The 20865-nt window shown below is 36.5% G+C and overlaps 1 protein-coding gene across 7 annotated transcripts in view; it reads right to left on the reverse strand.

Moving 5' to 3' along the window:
• Positions 1-20865, reverse strand: part of col14a1a (collagen, type XIV, alpha 1a) — a 105010-nt gene that overhangs the window by 17347 nt on the left and 66798 nt on the right. For 5 of the 7 annotated variants that reach the window (XM_043261932.1, XM_043261928.1, XM_043261930.1 and 2 more), the window contains 13 exons: positions 20001-20144; positions 19687-19851; positions 18027-18065; positions 16042-16180; positions 14440-14582; positions 13693-13802; positions 7680-7838; positions 6883-6960; positions 5069-5155; positions 2984-3037; positions 2499-2543; positions 2292-2387; positions 2147-2200 (listed from right to left, as the gene is read on the reverse strand). In XM_043261932.1, the coding sequence (XP_043117867.1) occupies positions 2147-2200; positions 2292-2387; positions 2499-2543; positions 2984-3037; positions 5069-5155; positions 6883-6960; positions 7680-7838; positions 13693-13802; positions 14440-14582; positions 16042-16180; positions 18027-18065; positions 19687-19851; positions 20001-20144 (1313 nt within the window). The remainder of the gene's footprint in view (positions 1-2146; positions 2201-2291; positions 2388-2498; positions 2544-2983; positions 3038-5068; positions 5156-6882; positions 6961-7679; positions 7839-13692; positions 13803-14439; positions 14583-16041; positions 16181-18026; positions 18066-19686; positions 19852-20000; positions 20145-20865) is intronic. The other 2 variants (XM_043261934.1, XM_043261931.1) reach the window with 1 other exon arrangement.

Consider the following 20865-nt stretch of genomic DNA (forward strand, 5'->3'; position numbering starts at 1 on the left):
TTGTAAATTGTGAAAGCTTTTGACACTGTCAATCACCAGATCCCTCTGTCCACCCTCTCATCACTGAGTAACACAGAAACCACTGTCCACTGTTCTCTGGTTTTAATCCTATAACTCATAGGTTGTTCAGTGTTGTGTAGTTCGGGGTTCCTCAAGGATTAGTTCTTGGACCATATATATATATATTAGTTCTTCTCCATATATGCTACAGCACTGGGGACTACCATATAGACAGAAGGATTCTCCTACCATTGCCATGCTGATGATGATTTATTAAATTATGATTCAAAGATAGCTGCAAAAATCTGCATGAATGAATGAATGAATGAATATCACCTCAAGATCAACTTAGCAAAGACAGATCTTCTTTTTTTTCTCTGCTACTCCACTGTACAGTACAATTATACCATCCAGCTAAGTTCACCAATAATTATCTCTTCAAATTCAATCAGAAATCTTGGGTAATCTTTTATGACCAGCTGTCCTTCAAAGACAGATTGATCATGTAAGTTTGCATTGTTACTGAAGATAAAACACCCCTATATTGTACAGTTTCAATCATTGCTCTCATCAAAACCCTTTTTGTTCATTTTTTAAAACTCCTGTGTCCTCTTACTCTTTCGTGCTCCATCTTTACCCTATAGACGGGGAGTTACAGTATTGCACAATATCAGGAAGATCAGGGGTCAGTTGCATATGAGGTTAAAACTAGTCTTAAAAATTTGTCAGCTATTTTTTTCTTTAAGTCTGTTCATAGTTTTTATAAAATCAGTTACATAATAATGTAGATTAGTCTATATCATACTCCAGGACTGTTTTGTTGTTGTTTTCCATGCCCCATGTGCTCTGTATGTGCCCTAGTTTCTGTCTTTTGTTAATTGTTATTTTGGTTTAGGTGTGTCTCGTTATTACCCTCATTAGTTAGCCTTTACAAGTCTCATTAGTTCTATGTGTCAGCGTCTGGTCATTTCCCTAATGTTACATGTGTGCGTGCTACTGTTCACTGTGGCTTTATGTTCTTTTGGAATAAAAGTAAATCTCCTTCTTACGTTTCTCTGCTACACGTATTGTGATAGCTCAATCCAAAACATTTATTTATTAGTATGGCTAACTGCTAGCTGGTGAAATGAAAGACACTATCTTAACATAGAGGCTTTGTTTAAGCAACTGACCCCAGCTCATTCTTAATAGAGCATGTTGTCCATCATGTGCAATCAAACCTCTACAAAAGATTCAGAATTATCAGCACAACTAGTCTTCAATGAGCCCAAGTCACGCCTCTTTTTATCTCTCTTCACTGGCTACCAGTTGTGTCTTACATCAGGTTCACTGATACTTGTATCAAGAACAACCACAGCCTCCTCACCCTCTAACCTCCATACATTCTTAGGTGTCTACATCCCCACTCCAGAAGCCTGAAGCCGGTAAGTTAACAGCACCTTATCATTCACTATTCATGTTCATTCACTATTCCTTGCTGGTGGAATGATCTGCCAACAACAAATCTGCCAGTGTTACATAAAAGTGATTTTACAATTACTCCTTCATATTCATACCTCAGTTAAAATACAATGGGCAAAAGGAGCAAAAACCCTTCCTCTGAAGCTTTACTTGTGCTATTTATTTTTTGTGCAATTTTTTTGTCATTCATAATTCTTAAAAAAAACTTCATAAAAATTCTGCCCATTTCTTTGTTACATACAAAAAACATGACAACTGTACTGTATTAGAAACTGTCATTTCTAATATACCTCAGAATTCCTACTGCCACTTTAAAAAAAGGTTTTAATTATGTTATAGAAAGGTGTCTCAGTTCTAAAACATCTGTCTACTCGCTAACAAGTGAGTTTTCATACTAGGTTTATGAAGGCTGAGTAATTCATTAGACTGCCAACTGAATGACATAATCTGTTTGTATTAATCACTTTATATGAAACAATTTTCTTGAGTTCAGGATAAGCAGCAAATACAGACACACATGAATGACTTATCACTCACAATCTACACACACACAGACACTCACAGGACTGTGATAATTATAACTCTCTGACAGTGGAGCCAAGGTTAGCTAATGAGAGACTATGTGGGTGTTATGAAGCTGTCGTGAAGTGCTGATGAGACAGGCAGGCGATATATTTTCCCTTACCTGAGGACCTGGCAGACCTATTTCACCCTTCTCTCCTTTCACTCCTGGAGCCCCCTGAAGAAAGAGGAATTGAAAGGCAATATTTAAGCAATATTTATAAAAATAACGAAACAAACTGTTTATTAAAATCTAGTATTGGTCTTACCGGTGGCCCCTGAATGGACAGTCCATTTGGCCCCTGAGGACCCGGTGGCCCTTGCGGCCCTGGAGGTCCGATATCACCAGGTGGCCCTTGAGGCCCCTTAAACATAAAGTTAGGACATTATCTTAATAAATGTAGCCTATAAAATCATCATGGGTTCATTGCCGGGCTTAATTTCCTCAATATAATTACATAACATTTCAGGCCTACCACCAGCCGGGCTGCTGAAACAAAGTGTGAATGCCCTGCAGTCTCCTTCTCCATCAGGAATGCAATAATCAAGGAAGCAAAAGACACTCGTCACAGTCTAGATTGTGACAAACCTCTTAGGGGTCATTTGGACAAAGTTTACATAAAACTTTAGAGCGTGAAATGAAATGATGTCTGCCCCAGCATGACTTTATTTGGACACAAGCATGATGTATTCTGTGAATGGACACACACATCTGGAGGGACTTTACTGTAGAGGAAGCTACAGTTGGACAGAGAGACACAAATAAACAAAGCAAGCTCTCTGAAAATCCAGAGCGAGGGTGAGATCTGCTCACTTGTATGCTCCAAAAACAACACAGAGGCACATGCGTTATGTCTATTTCCACATTTTGAGTTATTCTCCAGTGTCTATTCTTTTGGGAAATAATGACAACTCTGGGTGGCCCTGCATATGGGATACATAAAGCATATGTGTACTTTACCGTCAAGCCTGGCTCCCCCCGATCTCCTCTTGAACCTCTGATACCAGGACCGCCCTGAGAGTCAGGCACACACAATTAGACAAACACAAACTGAAAGACTCAGAATAAGCAAACACATTTTCTTAATGACCAGAGCTGGGGCATGTGTCAAAAAAAGCTATTTTAAACATTGTCGCTGTGAGCTGCCTTGTTTCCTACATGAGTAGCGTACTAACCGTCGTGGACCCTCATAAGTGACCAATTCGGAACACTCTAGAAAGAAGACTTGACCAGCAAGAGTTTGACAATTGTAGTATTTTGACGATAGTAAGTTAATGGCACACTACTCTACAGTGGTTATCAACCTGGGGGATAGGGCCAACTAAGTGCCTTCAGCAAACTTTCGAGGAGGCCTCAGAATGACTTCAAATACTGCAAAATTGGCTAGTTGAAAAATATCAGATTAAATCTGCCTGCAGTACGGTAGACAGTATCCTTGACCTGGTTCAGACCATATCCTGCCTGCTTATGACTCTTGCCCCCACTGCTGGAGGCAAACGCTAGTAATTTAACCCTGTTTGCACGTCTTCCTTTTCCTGTGTTTACTCTAATTGCATCCCCAATGGCCATGGCTGCAATAAGGTAGTTCTTATCACTGAGGGCTATGGGCAAATTTGATTCATGATCTTGCTCAAAACACACTTAATAAAACCTGCTGGTGGCGGTGCAAGCCGAGATTATGCAAGTATACATATTCATTTGAAATACACACATGATGACTTAACAGGACATTTTCGATTAATTTGAGCAGCTGGTGTAATCATAGAAAAGACTTCAGAACACATGACAGTAATATTAATATTAAGAATAATATATACAAAACTGAAATGCAGTCATCTTGCTTGCAACCACCTCTTGGTCATGGAAATGGGTTTGTATGGATGAAGGAATCTATAAATGCAGACAGGACAGGAGTGGACTAATCGGTTTTGATAAATCGATCTCCTCGTAATGACTTTCTCGAAAGAACTGCTGTTTATACACCATGGCCTTTTCGAGGCCTCAGAAATACATTTTCCCTCAGGGTGCATACGATGCTGCCTTCCAAATGAGCTCATTTATTTGTTCCCGCCATATTGAGTTCAACCTGCAGCATGGGCTGAATTGAGCAATCTAATGCTAGGTCTTTTTCTCAATCTCTTAAGCAGTGTCTCGTTTCATTTTATATCTTTAATATCTTTGTGCTTCTTCTTAACACGTTCTGTATTTTTTTTCCCTAAAGGACAATATGGTTAAGGCTTCAGACTAAAAACTGAAAGGCTGGAATCTCAACAATTTTTACAATTCTGTGTTCTTGAAAAAAGACACCGGAACCTGGAATATTCATTTGTTCAACTATATAGATGAACATGTCACAGAGTCACAGCATGCCTGCTTTTATGCTAGAGTGTGAGTGTATTTGTATTTGTAAAGTATGTCATCCAGTGCTACACTAACGACCTTTAATGCTAAGGTATTACAGCATGCTTGTGAGCTACAGGTGAAGTATCAGTGTCAGCTTGGATTAATGCTAATATATGAGAAAAATTTTGTCAGCTAAAATATGTCAGCCCGACGCTAATGCTAAAGTATAAGAATAAGTTTGTCAGTTAAAGTATGCCAGCTAGCAATAATGCTAAAGTATAAAAATGAGTTTGTCAGTTAAAGTATGCCAGCTAGCAATAATGCTAAAGTATAATAGTGAGTTTGTGTATTAGCAACTGCGGTTTTTATACTGGTATGGCAGGAATTTGGAGTAGCTCTGTCACCAAGAGGTTATGCTAAAATTGAGAAGATAGATTTTATGCTAAAGTACATAAGACTGCTATTGACATTTGTATGTTTTTTGTGCTATGTTTCTTAAATTTTGGCATATTAATCATATACTTATTACATATAGAATCGTCCACTTCACCACACTGCCATGTAGCTCATTTCTAATTGGTTACATGTTTTATTTTGTAACCCTGTTTAAGGGGCCTCTCCCTGGTCTACCCCCTCTATGTTCTAGTTTAGTATAGATCACATAAGGATCGCTGTTAGTGAGACGTAAACAATTGTATTTACCGGTGGTCCTGAGGGTCCAGGCGGTCCTTTGCTGTCCTGAGCACAGGTGCAGGCATGGGGCATTGCGGGACAGTCCTCTTCTACTCTCTGAGGGAAGCACAAACAAAACAAATGTCGTACACCATTTCAAACACGGAACTATTTCCTCTCTAGAAATCTAACAGAACTTTATTTGTCCAAGTCAACCATGGATGTCTGTGCAATTCCCTCAAGTCATTAATTCGCAAGTGCACAAACACAGCAAGGGATCTGGAGATATTGTTCTTCCCATCCATGGAGGACCAAGTCTATTTGTCTGTTACAAGACTACATGATTGAATTATTTGTAGAGTGGTCATGGATCTTTAAAGTTAGGGATGATTGCCATAATGGCAATATACTGTATACTGGCAGTACTATAAAGTGATAAAATTATTAATCACAGCAGAAAATCTTAATAAATAACGATAGCCTGTTACAAGGTTACTTATGGTAATTTTGTTTGCTTTTTGTTATTTTTATTTATAGTTTTGTTTACTTTTGTTTTTTAAAGAATGTTATTTAACAGCTTTATGTGGTCTTACTCATTTTATTAAACAGTGTTTTGACGGGACAGGTCATCCAAAAATGAAAGTTCTGTTATTACTCACCCACATGTCATTCCAAACCCGTAAGTATTTTCGAACATAAATTAAGACATTTTTGATGAAATCTGAGAGCTTTCAGATTGTTAATAATCCATGTTACTATCCAGTGGTTGCACCTTAATTTTATGAAGTGTCTTTAACTGCAGTAAAATTCAGATGTAGAACTTGTTGTCAATCAGAGGAATGCAAACACACGCGCCTTGGTACTATTATGAACGCATTAAATTCTGACACGAAAGAAAAATTGTTGAATAAAGTCTTGATTTTTCTTTTCTCTGCACACAAAAGGTATTCTTGTAGCTTCAGAAAATAATAGTCGAATGTCACATGGACTATTTTAACAAATGTCCTTGTTACCTTTCTGGGCCTTGAGCATCAAAAATATCTTAATTTGTATTCAGAAGAATGAAAGTCTTACAGGTTTGAAACGAAAAGAGGGTGAGTAATTAATGACAGCATTTTCATTTTTGAGTGAACTTAACTTTGACAACTTTGTCTTTACATATGCCACACCAATATTTTCGGTAGCTGAAATAGACTGGTATTCTTAACATTATGTCTTAATCAAATGTGTGTTTAAGTTCATAAATGATGAAATATAAAGGCATCCTCTAATAGCGAAAACATTGTCTCATTATTCTTTACAGTGAATTTCTGGCGATCACTCTGCTAGTTTGTTTATTTTTGTATTTTTTACAGTGCCCTAGTCTAGATTTTGAGGTAAAGAGGCAAAATCAGTGGATCAGCGCTGCTGGGCTAGAGTTTTTAAACCCCTTACATAACTCTTTATTTTAATAAACCAAATCAGTTGCAGTATGCCAGCAGATGTATATCAGAAGCAGGGCCACATTTGTTTGTTGGACAATTCTGCCGTAAGCTATTTCATGTTAGACATGACAAAAAGTGACAGAAAAATGCCTAGAGCTATGATGGTCCCCAGTTAAGGTTAAAGGCTTGTTAGACTAATTAGTTCATCAATAACTGATTCTAAAGTAATTATGAACACTAAGTATGGGTGATAATATGGAGTGCTGATTGGTCATCGTTGTATATTTGAGTTTTACATTGTAGTTAAATGATTTGGGGTTTCAGCAGTGACAGAACTGCAGTACTTCATGTAATCTGATTAGGGTGTGGCTTATTGTATAAAACATAAATTGTATAAAATACCGATTGGTCAAGTCTTACCAAGCCTGGGAGCTCACAGCACTTATCCCGACCGGCCCACGATGTACTGCAGACTATGTCAAACATCTGGAGCTGAAACTGTGGACAGGATCATAAAAACACACACAAACAGAGCAAATATACAAGGCTGAATAGCAATCACTCATTTGACAAGAAATGCAGCAGTCGAGCATTATAAATCTTATCAACAAAAAACATTTTATGAAGCCTAAACAAATTGCAGGGGATTGCTGTAAATCTAAATAAGCGCAAACTTTATGCATTTACTAACAGTCGTGCTTGAGATGCGTCTGATTATTTGTTTGGGCTGAATGACTGATTCTAATAGTTTTTAAACTTTTGCACGCTACAAACTCACATTACAACCCCCACCAGCATAATTACAGAGACAATTAGTCTCATCAGTTGTGCCGGCAGCCTCTGAGGAGAATAAAATCAGACGCACTCCTACACAATTAGACATAATGATCCACACATTCTGATGGAAAAGCTAAAAGGCACAAAGTCTGTATTTACCATCTTAAACTGAGTGCCCATGCTTTGAATTCCACAAAATCATTACATGGCTGAATCTGAGATGACTATTGTGCTTTCAAAGGCCTCAGAGTTTTAGACCATCTTTAATAATTATCAGACTCCAAACAAAGACTTCTCAGAAACATTCTTGCACTTGTATACTGACTTCTTTGTGTCAGTATGAGACAAAAGCTGCTCCTGTTATGGGCTCAAATGAGTGATCCTTTCAGGCCTGGCAAGTCTAGTCTTTTTGGATTGAGGCTGAATGACTGTGGTTTTACCGGGGCTGAGTTATCTCTCCTTCCACGTGAGCGGACCATGCGTCCCAGAACCTCCACTCCATCAATGGTGATGTTCCCTGCAGCGTTGATGGATTTCTCTCCCACCGTTTTGCAGTCAATCACCACTTTAGCAGCGGTTCTGCTGATGGCCACATGAAGCTAGGTAAGATAGAAAGTGAAATGTATAATATATAAAAATAGGTCATAATAAAGTATGCTGCAGCAGATGTATTGTATTGTGTCATCGGATCTGATAATAAACTACCAAATGAATCATGTGCAGAAATACATTGTGGATGATATTTTGAGGAATTAAGGCTCAGATAAGGTTTTCTTTGTTGGAGTTGAAAAGGGATTGGAAAATGTTCCGCCTGCCCACATTCTTTTATTTCGTTTAGTATTATTTGAATTAATATATATAAAACTTTAGTAAAAAAAAAAAAATAAATTATACGAAGCGTATTTGCTATATGTGAAGGAACTGTGAAAAGAACAGAATACCTAAAACTGGCTTTACATTGGACTTTTAATAACATTTCCCAAATTCTACTTCTGCTGTGTCTTGATGCACGTCCTTGCAATAAATTGCAAGAATAAATGCACAATATTTTATAAATTTGAGGCACTTGTTTTTAGGTGGTGATCAAAAACAAGTAAAACATTTATCAAAAATGAAATAGAGGAAAAAAATTGTCTAAAAGTATGATAGTACAATTGATTAATTCAAAAGACTTTAGACAACACTTTACAAAAAGGTTCCATTTGTTAACTATGTTTTTTACATTAACTAACTACAAGCAATACATTTGTTAAAGTATTATTAATCTTTGATAATGTTAGTTAATAAAAATACAGCTGTTTGTTGTTAGTTCATTTTAGCTCAGGTCCATTAATTAACATTAACAGATACAACTTGGATGGAGCCTTATTGTAAGTGTTACTGTTCTTTTTCTAACCATTATGTCAAAATGTTAGGCTTAACAGGGTTAAATATCAAATTCTATGTTTTCCATTTCATTCTTAGACTTCAAGTGAGTCTTTCGGAAACATTTAAGTTCACTAATGCACACCAGTGAAAACCAAATCAACCTTGCCGTGTCTACATTCGCTGTCTCTCCTGATTTATTGTCAATCACTGCAGTCAGTCAGATGAGAGAACTGTAATTGTCCATGACAACCACCAAAACTTAAACAGAACAAGCTAATACAGAGTTAACAAAAGTTCATATTTGTACGTCAGAGTGTATTTCAGTATGAGACAGCACACGTCGTCTGTTAATGGATTTGGGGTCTAAAACTCAATTTTCTCCAGTTGACTGGATGCAAGTGCTAGTGTGCTGTCAGACAGGCAGGCTGATAGCAGGCTCAGACCAAGCTCATTATTGTGAAATCTCACATTAATGTCAATTATAAAGCATTATGAAAGGAGGCTGTTTAATGCTCAGAAATTAAACTTCTCTACCGGGGTGGAGAAAAAAAAAACAGGCTGAGACAGAAGGAATTTGGTTAAATCCGTTTTGGCAAATGTGGAATTTCATACTTAATATCGCCTGCCATTTTTCTGAGAGGCAGGTGTTTCTGCAGCAAAAGCCAATTAGATGTGTGCAGCTAGCAGTGACGTGCCGTTTAGGAAGGGACGGCTCCGTGTGCTGCGTGTGGGACTGAGGGTGTTTATGAGCGTGTCTGAACTGCTGGTAATGATGATCTGCTAAGCAGGACTGGCTCCTGATGGTCACATCTGCCTCCCGATCAGTTTCAGGATAATTCTTTTACCGGCATGATAAACTGGCTCATTTCACACGGCAGGCTGCCCCCCATTTTAAACATACAGTGGTCGTTTGTTGATCTGTATTTTTGGATTGTACGGTAATACAGGTTAGTATGTTTTAGGCTTTGTGTTTGTGTGCATTATTTAATAATACTTTTAACAGTAAAATAATAATCTGATATACTTAAACAACACAAGGCAAATAAAACTGCTTTTTCTCAGTGTTTGACTTTTTTGTCAACTTTGTACCATTGGCAGTGAAGTCTTTCTATATATATGGCCTAAGGGACAGACCCAGGCAAGCGTTAGAGGCAAAGCCCCTTTAAGGCATGTCAGTTCATTTGACGGCCACACTCATAAAGCCCCAGGGCAGGTTTTTAAAGTTCTCCAAGTACAGTCTTATCTACTTGAACTGTGACAAAGTGAAGCCTGTTTAATCGTTTGTCAAAATCACTTGCTTTAAATTACACTAGAAATATTGAACAATACAGGGCAAGGCGAAGAACAAAACTAAACAAGGCAAAGCAATGAAAAACAAAGCTAAAGCAAACTAAACTTCACATTGGTCCAGCTAATTCATACCAACATAAGAAAATGATTCTGGTGGGACTAATATTTAGATTAGAGTATGACTTTATTAGGATGGCACTGCCAAGACACAAATGCTTATTCACAGTGATGGCATATTTACACTATGTTTGAGGTGTCACAGTTTGTTAGTATTTAGTATATCAGTGCAAACCAGCCTCTACAACCATAAAAATATTATTAGCTTTTATTCTGCTTTGGTTTTTGCTGATTTCTGTTGGTGTTGTTTTTTAGTTATTTTTCCCCCTCGGTAAAACTGATGCCATTATTACTATTAATTATTCATTACTATTAATAAAACAGCGTTATTATTATTTGTAATCATTACCATCTTTACATCTTTACATCTTTAAAATAAAGGATAATTTGACATTCTGTATTTGAATTGGATATAAAGATGATAGTAGTAAGATAGTTATAGAACGATAATAACACCGGTGACAGGTTTTGAAAATATTATTTTAATTGAATTCTAATGATTATTTCCAATGCTCAAATCAATTTATCATATTATAGTAAAGTACATTTTAATAATTTTCTCCCACTAAAAATCATTCGCTCAAATATTAAATAATCTAATACCAACAACGTTTATAAATGAACTAAATGTGGAGGGAGGAAGGGATGAATGAATCAGTTCTTGCTGCAGATGCAGAAACATCTACAAAGCTAGAATGTGATAAAAGAACTTTATGAATTTGATTACAAATCATTTATCATATGTATCTACATATTTCTTCATGACGTATGCTGTTTACGAACAAGTGTTGCCGGAATAGCAATGCTTCACTCAGTTTGAATACGCTTGTGTCAGCACTTCCTCCGAAATGTATTCCACACAGTTCTAACCTTGACTCTAAATGCACACAAAAGCATAAAAGTACAGAATAGCATCCATAAGATGAGCGTGCATCTGAAGCCTGGCAGCATCCACATGGCTTCCTCTCTCGACCTCACGAAATTGCAACTGCTGGAGTGCTGGTTTTAGAAAGTGTGGAATAAGTCATGGTTGAGAGGAACGAGGTGTTTTTAAGAAAGAGTCCCAGACCCTCTGCTCAGATCATCAGGAGCTCTTCCAAGTCAGGGGCTTTGTTTAAAAGCTGTCATAACAACTGAAGCCAACTGTGCGCTACTTGGGGGTCAGTGGTATTGAGGACAGGGACTGCCGTGCAAAAAGGGTTTACGCTGTGGAAATCAGATTGAGCTGTGGCCAGATAAACTCTCAGCTTTAGCCACAAGCCCCAAATACGAAGCTCATTAGCAACTACTAAATGGAAGCGTGCCAACTTAATGCTGTAGCAGCGCTCTGTAAAGCAGATTATATTATTTTGTGCGCTCGGTTAAATGCAAATAGAGATAAATTAATGTAGCGTGTCTTAGTTTGCATTTGTCACACCGTTAAACACTGTGTTTATTTTTCATATTACATATGTGGGTCGTTCATAAATAATCAAGATTTTCTGTTTTATAGCTGAAGCTTTGGATTGAATTCAGTTTTCTCCCATAAAAGTGATGGTTAATGTTTATTTTGACATCACTCAAATCATAAATGATCATTTGATATTCGTTCAGTAATGTTATCTTGTTTTAATATCACAAATTATGCAAGAGATTTCTGAGATTCTAGGTGTCAGTATTACCAAAAAACTGCTAATAAATTAAAATAAGTAATTAAATTGCAACATAAAGTAGTAGAAAATCTGTCAAGTGAACATTAAGCAATGTGACAGTATACTTAAAAGTTTGGTTAAACACGGAAAAAAGCCAGCAACTGGTTTTGTTAAATGTTTGACCAAGCTGGTAGTTTTATAAAATGATGCCAATAAATAAGCAATTATTGAAATGGTTAATAAAATAACTTTTAGTAATACGTTTAATACATAATAATTAAAAAATAATGTATTAAATTGCTGATAATAAATGTTCAACTTTTGATTATTAATAATACCTCTAATAATTAATGTTATTTATTATCCAACTCGCAAAATATGTAAGTAAAATAAATAGTAATGTAATTAATAAAAATTACTTAAAAAAATATTTGTTAAATAGTTATTACAAATTAAACAAAAATTTACATGATTATGAATAATTTCTAAAGCATAGAGAGAAAGTTTACATCTAAATTTACATCTAAAAACAACTTTTCTAGAATGATTTTGTAATATCAAAATGCAGGTTTATAAAAGTAGACTAAAAAGTTTAACTAAAGTTTAAAAATGAGAGATAAATAATAAATATCTGCTAACTTATAAAGTCATACAAGTTATATAGCAGATAAAAGGGGATGAGGATTTTTCAGAAATCTGACAAATTCAGTTTCTTGAAAAGTCAAGAGACACGTTCGTCATCAGAATTTGAGAATTAAAGTTTAAAAGTTGTCTTTTAGAAAACTACCGAACAAGCGATATAAAAGACAGGTGAAATTCTTCAATGAAAGTGTCTAAATCCTGCTTATTCCCCACCATTTGGATGAGACAGGCAGAGATTTATTTATTAATTCAGGATCCGGTGCTGAAGTAATCTGTATTACTCACAGACTCTAATCTTGACGAGCTCTGCCAAGAGGGATTACCCTACAAACACATCATAAATGATGTCAGGAGAATACTCGCTCATAAACACACACGCCACTGCTTCAAAGTCTGCGGACGGCTTGTCATGCACTCAAAGGTAGAACACACTTGGCAGGAAAAGGGAATTATAACCAGACAAGCAACACCCAGAGCCTTAGAATACATCAGACAGCCTCTCAAAACTACTGGAGGGCGGAAGAGTGATAGAGAGCTCTTCACCGGCACGGATGTGAAGAAAGAATACAGAAAATGAACAGGACAGGGCTATCATAAGCCATTTTCATACTGTCAGGATTCTGTAGTGCATGCCCTGGGTGAAATAATAATTGAAATTCCCTGGTGTACATTTTAGAAACATGGCTGACAGCATCGCTTCCTGTGTGTTATTGACCCTCAAAGGAAGCTCGTAGAACTTTTAACTGTTTTGCGTTGTGTAAAAAACGCATTTAAAACTGTTCATGTGCATATAGGTGTGAATACATCATGTTTTTGCCTTTGCATCATTTTAATTACATTTAGTTGAAATGAAGTTAATATAATACTCTATTTTTAATCATAAAAAGATGAAACGATCAAATAATTGGCAGATTGAGATAACTGTAAAGAACCTAAAAAAGCAGAGAAGAAATGTGAAGATCTGAAAGCATAGTTTTTACAGTAACCGAGCAATTAGGTGTTTGAAAGCATTATGAATCTACTGTAAATTAGAAAAACCTGAATTTCACGTGACATCAAATTCTCTTGGGTCCAAACGTGTACGTAAGGAAGTGATAATGAGGCAAAACAGATGGCTAAAATATACCGAAAACATCAGAGGTATTCGGTTATGACAGTCAAGGCACAACTATAAAGAAAATGAGGTCACTTTTATGAAGGAAGATGTGTGTATTCAGCTGTATTTAGTCATTTGGTACGTGAATGGTCATTGTATGAATTAACATAAACTTTGGTTGCTATAAGTCCAGCTTAAATCATGATTTTCCCGACAAGAAAAAGAAAACCTCAACCGTGAGCCCGAAACATGAACGACATGTATAGTTTCTGTAATCATAGCTGGATCGCAAATGAAAGAAAGACTGACCTTATGGAAACTGCCATAGAAAATCTTCTTAATTTCACTTCCTTCGAAAGTCACCGTTTGAAAATCTCCCTTGTAGTCGTAATTGAAAAAGGTTAATGTTTTCCCTCCGTCTAAAGACAGGCAAAAGAAAATAAAATGACTCAAGTCGACTGGTTTTGTTTCAGGACAAAAATTTTACATTTTACAATCCAACATGTTCTGCTTATTTCCAGCAATACGTGAAATGATGTGACAGACTGAATTAGAAAAACTGACCATGGCTTTAGCTACATTTCAATTACGTTCCATGCTCTCCCAAGCCAAAGTTTTATTGCAGAAATTTTTTGGTCAGCACACAGCGTGTTAATCCCATGCTTACACACATTAATGCAGTTTTGTGAGAGGTTTTTAAGAATACACTGGCATCTGAATCATTTTTGCCACACAGTGTTAAACATCCAGCTTTTGACGCCTACAACAAATAAAATGCAATGTGTTTTCTACAACATTAAAAGCAGGTCATCCCATACTAAACTTTTTATTTTTATACGGTTAATTATCAGTGTTTCTGTTTGCAACCATTTTAGGGTTACAGCCCACCAGGTGAGAGTCACTGTTTGATGAACATATCATTGATCAAAGGGAAAATGATTTATACATGAATAAATTATTTAATCATTTATTCAGCAATTATTTGTATTTTTTTAATTAAGAATCGAATATTCTATGCATAGGAACATAAAGCAAATCAAAAACAGTACTACTCACTGTCCAGGATAATGCCCACAAGTGGCTCATTGTTTTTGTCAAGGATTTCCCACAATGCAAAAGGTTCCTGAGGAGTTTCAGGCAGTATGCGGAACAGCATAGATATAGTGTAGTCAGACGGAAGGCCTTCAGGGTGTAGATACCTGTCAACATAAATCATATATATACAAACTCTTTCTCATCAAGAACTGAAAATATTAGTTTTTGGGGGGGTTTTAGGTTTTGAATAAGTGGAAGGAAAGAGGACTTCATAGAAAAGGACGATATTATGGTCACAAATTAAGACTCATTTTTGATAAATAGATTTTAGCCGCATTGTACTCATTAGTTCCTTTGTTTTAGTTCAATCATTGAACATATTAGTATTTACCTAAAAAAGAAAAATTGGCAACAAATAAATATCTATTTTTTTCTGCATGTCATGTATAGGGACTGTACTGAAAAATTGTTTCACATTTAGTTTATTTGATTAATTAAAAATATTTAAAAAATATTTGTTCTAAAAAAATTTAACAATTGTTAGATGTAAATTTGTGAGCCATCAGAACTTGTTGATGAAGTCTTGATATTCACATCGTGAGTGTAATCTTTTTTTAATAAATTTATTTATTTTTAGAGAGCTACAAAAAATAACGGCAATCTTGTCGACAAGTGCAAAAAACATGTAAAACATATTGATATTTCTTATCTCCCTTGGTCCCCTGGTCTTTCAATAAAACTATAATACTTAAAACAGGACACTAGTGAAAATGAAAATGAAATCAAAAGGTTGGATGGCTGTATTAAATTTAGGCCTGCCCATGTTGTTTTTACGTGTTTGTTTTTACGCCCAATTCTATTGAGCTATTCTAAATTCCCACAATCATAAGCAATAAAAGTGCAGACATACATAAAAGTAAAAACTACGAGTTATGGGTGCTTAAACAGCTAGTTAGGGGGAACCCCAAAAGCTTTGACACAATTCGAACACTGGTTGTCGGGGGCCTCCCCAAACCTTTCATCGGGGGGCACTCTAAACAGTTATAGTTGAATACTGCAAAATAAACTGCGCAACCAGATCTTCTACTGCACAAGCGCTCTCCTCTGAAGAACAAATGCGAACTGTATCCAGAGCGCCGCCATTACCTTGCGAGTCTTTGGCCTTTCTCATAATCACAGATGAGATTATCATAATAACAGTGTTGTAGTAATTCCCAGCTGCCTGAGTGCGAGTTAAAGCGAGGCTGCGGTTTGCAAGATTTACAGGAGAGGAGACCCTCACGCTGAAACCCTCCACTGTAATAACAACATTCTCCCTGAGCGCAGGAAAGTGAAGCCTAATCTAAATATTATCACATGCTAGACAGGAGGAGGAGGGTCAGTGCTCTGGGATCAGGCACAGAAGGCCCGGTCGCTCTTAATTTTGCACTTAAGCGAGGGGCTAATCTGTTCCTGCTCACTTCATTTAGATTCCATTAAACTTGATCTGTATTATGGTTTTGATTTGACAGGTGACATATTACAGCTAACACAGATTTTTCTCGTTTTCAGAGAGACAGTTTCAGTTGAGCATGCTGGTAAGCTTTCATATAGCGCATATAGAAATAAAGCACACACACACACCTGGTGGGCTGAGAGACGAGGGCGTCTTTGTGCAGCCGGTAGCAGGGGTAGCTGTTGAAAGTCCCGGGCTCCATTGAGACACCTTGCACGCTGCTGTAGTGCTTCTCCACCAAACCAAACATCTCCATCATACGGAAACCTGCAATGGACAACAGTTAATGTCAGGTATGCTAATCTAACGAAACAGTAGCAATTGGCCGTTTGAGGTTTGTAAGACTTTATTTTAAGGTCTAATTCTCGCAATCGAGGAATCATTAACTATCACTTTTGCTTCAATAAACTCCTAGTTTGCTGCTTATTAATATTTAGTAAGGTAGTTGTTAAGTTTAGGTATTAGAGATGTATAATGTAGTCATGCAGAATGTGCAATTTATAAGTACTAATAAACAGCCTACTGCATATATTAATAATAGGCATGCTAATCAGCAACTAGTTAATAGTTATACTAGTTATGCTCAAACATGCTGCATTTGTTGGTCAATAATACAGTGTAAAAAACTACAGTAATATTGTAAAATAACAGTTTTCTAATTTGATATGTTTTAAAAATTTATTCCTGTGATGGCAAAGCTAAAATTTCAGCAGTCGTTACTCCAGTGTCACATGATGCTTCAAAAATAATGCTAATATGCAGAGAAATATTTGTGTTTAAACCTTTAAATATTTTCTGAAGAATCTTTGATTAATTGAAATTTATTTGAAAAGTCCATTCATCCATTTATTTCAATAATTTGTTTCAAAACGTGAAACATGTACGTTATATTAGTTCACTACACACAAAGTGAAATATTTCAAGCCTTTATTTGTTTGAATTTTAATGATTATGGATTAAAATTGTGTCCCAATCTAGTCAGCTGGTTAACACAAAACACCTGCAAAGGTTTCCTTAGCCTTGAAATCGTCTCAGTCTGGCTTAGTAGGCTTCAGAATCATGGGGAAGACAACTGACTTGATGGTTGTGCCAAAGACAATCATTGACACCCTCCATAAGGAGGAAAAGTCTTCAAAGGCAATTGAGTCACAAGTGACTGGGATGAACACAGCCTTGAGAGGATTGTCAAGCAAGGGTTATTCAGAAATCTGGAGGAGCTTCATAAGGAGTGGACTGAGACTGGTATCAGTGCATAAAGAACCACCACGTACACACGTCTTTTTGACATGGGTTATAGTGTAGAATTCCATGCGTCAAGCCACTCCGGACCCAAAAACAACGCCAGAAGTGTCTGCACTGGGCTAAGAAGAAAAAGTACTGGCTTGTTGCCCAGGAGTCCCAAGTCCTTTTTGCAGATGAAAGCATCTGCAAAAAGGACTTGGGAATAACTGTACATGACCGGCAAACTCGCCTGACTTTAATCCCATTGAAAATCTATGGGCTATTGTCAAGAGGAAGATGACAGAACAGAGAGCTGTAGGCCAATATCAAAGCAACTTGGGCTACCAAAACACCTCAACTATGTCAGAGGCTGACTGCCTCCATGCCACGCCACCTTGAGGCTGTAAATAGTGCAAAAGGAGGTCCAACAATGTACTGAGGACATAATACAGTACATTCACACACTTTTTAAAAGGCCAACATGTATTTAAAATCCTTTTCTTATTGGTCACATGAAATATTCTAATTTTGTAAAATACAGGTTTTTTGTCTTTAATCCATAATCATCAAATTTGATTATATATATATATATAACAACTTTATATAAGTTTATAAAAGGAACACACGTGATTTACACAGCAACAATGGCTCAACAGTATGTCTGTCTAGTAAAAGACAGGTCACATGTTCACATGCTCCTTTTTCTTTCTTTCAGATCTAGATTATGGTGTGAATAACATGACCCACTGGTCCTAATTAAGTAAAAGGGTTGTTAAATACTGACAGTGGATGAATAGATCTAATTCTTTAAATAAATCCTTAGATCCTATCCTCCTACCAAGCACAATGATGGAGAGCATAGTGTGAACAGAAGCATTTATTGTTGTCTTACCAGCTAAAGTGTTCCCGCTCATTAACATCGAGGGGCAAGCTGTAAAAGAAAAAAGAACAGAGTGCAAAACCTATCAATTCCCCATGAAACAAAGTGATTTTTGGAAATTATAGGTTGCATAATGATGCATTCAAATATTTTTCTGTTCAGAGACCATTTTCAAACTTTTATTTTAGACTTGACATAAACTCACAAGGGATGATTTCAGAGAACAGAAGAGCAAGGAACTTAAAGTAATCCAGAAGTAATTACCCTGCAATCTAAAAAGTCTTCAAACTTTAATCATGCCTTAATAATATCGCAAGTCATTGCTTACCTGTCTTCCTCTGAGTCAAATGTTGACTAGCAAGGACATCGGTCAAATATATTGTTTGACCAATCAGAGTATTCCAGAGTTTCACATTCTGAGATACTGTAGCAACATTATTTCATTATTTTGCTACTCCATCTACTTCCAATTAGTTTTTTTGACAATATAATTCATCTTAAAGTTCGAATAAGTAGCGACAGATTTTTTCTTGAAGTGTAACATTATTGACAAAGAAAAAAATGTACTTGGACTTGGTTCTACGTATTGATCGTGGATTTTGAGATGCTTGAATGCATTGATTTAATGTAGTCTGGCCAGCAACAGTTTATAATTTGATTGGTCTAAAACTGACTTGACTTGTTGCCATTACACCGTGTCCTAACTACACCACACAAGATTCCAACAAAGAGTACTCTCCAGCCAATCAGAAGCATGTGTGGGGAGGGCTCTCTCTGGAAGCATACTGCACTCTGCCCTTTTTTAACATCATTAAATGTACATACTGAGTGACTGATAACATCTGTGTTATGGAATATATTTGTTGGTTCACAGAGAGTTCAGTTTTAAAGTTTAAATCTTAGTTTAAATGGTTACTCAGGGCTAGATACACTAAAAAAACTGAAAATGCTACAGTAAAAAAACATGTTAAATGGTAATATAAACATGTTTCTTCGTGGTTTCATGTTCTTATCAATTATGTTTAAGGTTGTATGTTACATCTAATGTTGTAAAATTAATGTTTATAGCATATTTCAATTTAATGAGTCACCATGATGTTATTTGTTTGTGTAAATGACAGTGAGCAGCTTCTGTATATGTTATTATTTAAAAGATGCTTTTGTGACGGACTTTCTCATCAACGCCTGCTTTTAGTGGTTATTAGTGTATTTCGAAGGTACAAAACAGATTTCAGTGCTTTAATAGGTTTGTATATTAACATTATATCAGTTAAAGAAATTACGTTATTTGTACTACATCTGCCATTTTTTTTCCATAAATTTTACCGATTTTTTTTTTACAGTGTAGGCCAAAAACTCTGATCACCATAAGAAAGATACCTTTTATCAAGTGTCATTATGACATACTTGTACAATATAGTCGTGGTTTCCGATTGGTCAATATACCATCCTAGCTATTCTCAAATTCAGAAACTGTTGCTATTTCAGGGACTTTATCTTTTAGAACAAGAACGTCACGTCATAAAAAAAAACGTAATGAAAATTGGCATCATTGATATTCTTATTGTGTAGCAAGACTAAGCATGTCTTTGCTTAAAACTAGCGAGTTCTCAACCACATGTCACAAGCAAACTGAAGGAGGAAGTTTCTGGGTATTCTCAAAGGGACGTACTGGCAGTCGCAGCCTCACAAACAAAAGTTATGAGCTGTTCTTCAATTTTCTTGAAGGCATCCAGATCGTCCACAAAGAACACATGTCTCTCGCTTGGTTTGCTGGCAATGTTCACCAGCTCCCCATAGTCAGCATCAGCGAAGCCAATGGCAAAGATGATGTAGCCTACAGCGAAACAAGAAAGCCTTTTGCTTTTATTACAGCATTTAAAGTTCTATTTTTAACAGAAACAACCAAACCACTAGACAGTCGGGGTTTTTCTGTTTATTACTCTCATTTATAGATTCATACAACGGGAAAACAACATCACTCACCCTCCATCTGCATCTCCTTCGAGATCTTGTTGACATCATCTTGAGATCGCCCGTCCGTGAGCACCACCAGCACTTTGGGAATGCCCCTCCTAACGCCCGCGTCTTCAGCAAAGATGGCCTCCTTTACATGCTTAATGGCTCGACCTGAATCAAGAGTCATAAACATAGATGTTACTGCCTCATGCCAGGAGCAGGATTTACACCACTTCACGGACTCTGGGATGCCAAAAAGTGATGGATTTTACAGGAACTCGCATCCTGACAGAGCTGTTTGCATTTGCCAGAGAGACATATTTTGTTGAAACCTTACGCCAGTACCTGCAGAGAGCTGGAATGATGATCAATGGGGTGAAAGAACAAAACCTTTTTACGATAAATAATTATTGAAAGGTGTGAATTCATAAAGGATTTCCTGGAAATGGTGTGAAAATAAAGCTGCTATGATGAGTGGTTTCTGATTCATTGTGTTTTTACAAGTAAAAAAAAAAAATTGCCATGACGGTTCTTATGATTCTGCCAGGACACTGTGAGGTTGTTAAAGTTATCCGACTCTTAGTTTGGCTTTGGGGTTGTCTTCTTTGTGAAGGGTTTGCTTACGATTAGGAGAAAGGAGTTGGTTGGCAGACAAAAAGTACATTTCCGGTAAAGATTTTAGAAGAAATAACATCAGAATGTTTGCCCTTTTGAGTCACACAGATTTAATAGGCTGATTTGAAAGTAATTTTCCCATTTTTTTTTCTGTATCTAGCAAATATTTAAGCAGTTAATTATGCACATACATTTTGGAGCCAGCAAAACATTATACAACCTATGCAACCTGAGAAACTAAATTTATGCAAAGAGTGTGGGAGAGAAATTGGTCTTG

This window comes from Puntigrus tetrazona, chromosome 16 (assembly GCF_018831695.1).
Source record: "Puntigrus tetrazona isolate hp1 chromosome 16, ASM1883169v1, whole genome shotgun sequence".
Classification (NCBI taxonomy): domain Eukaryota; kingdom Metazoa; phylum Chordata; class Actinopteri; order Cypriniformes; family Cyprinidae; genus Puntigrus; species Puntigrus tetrazona.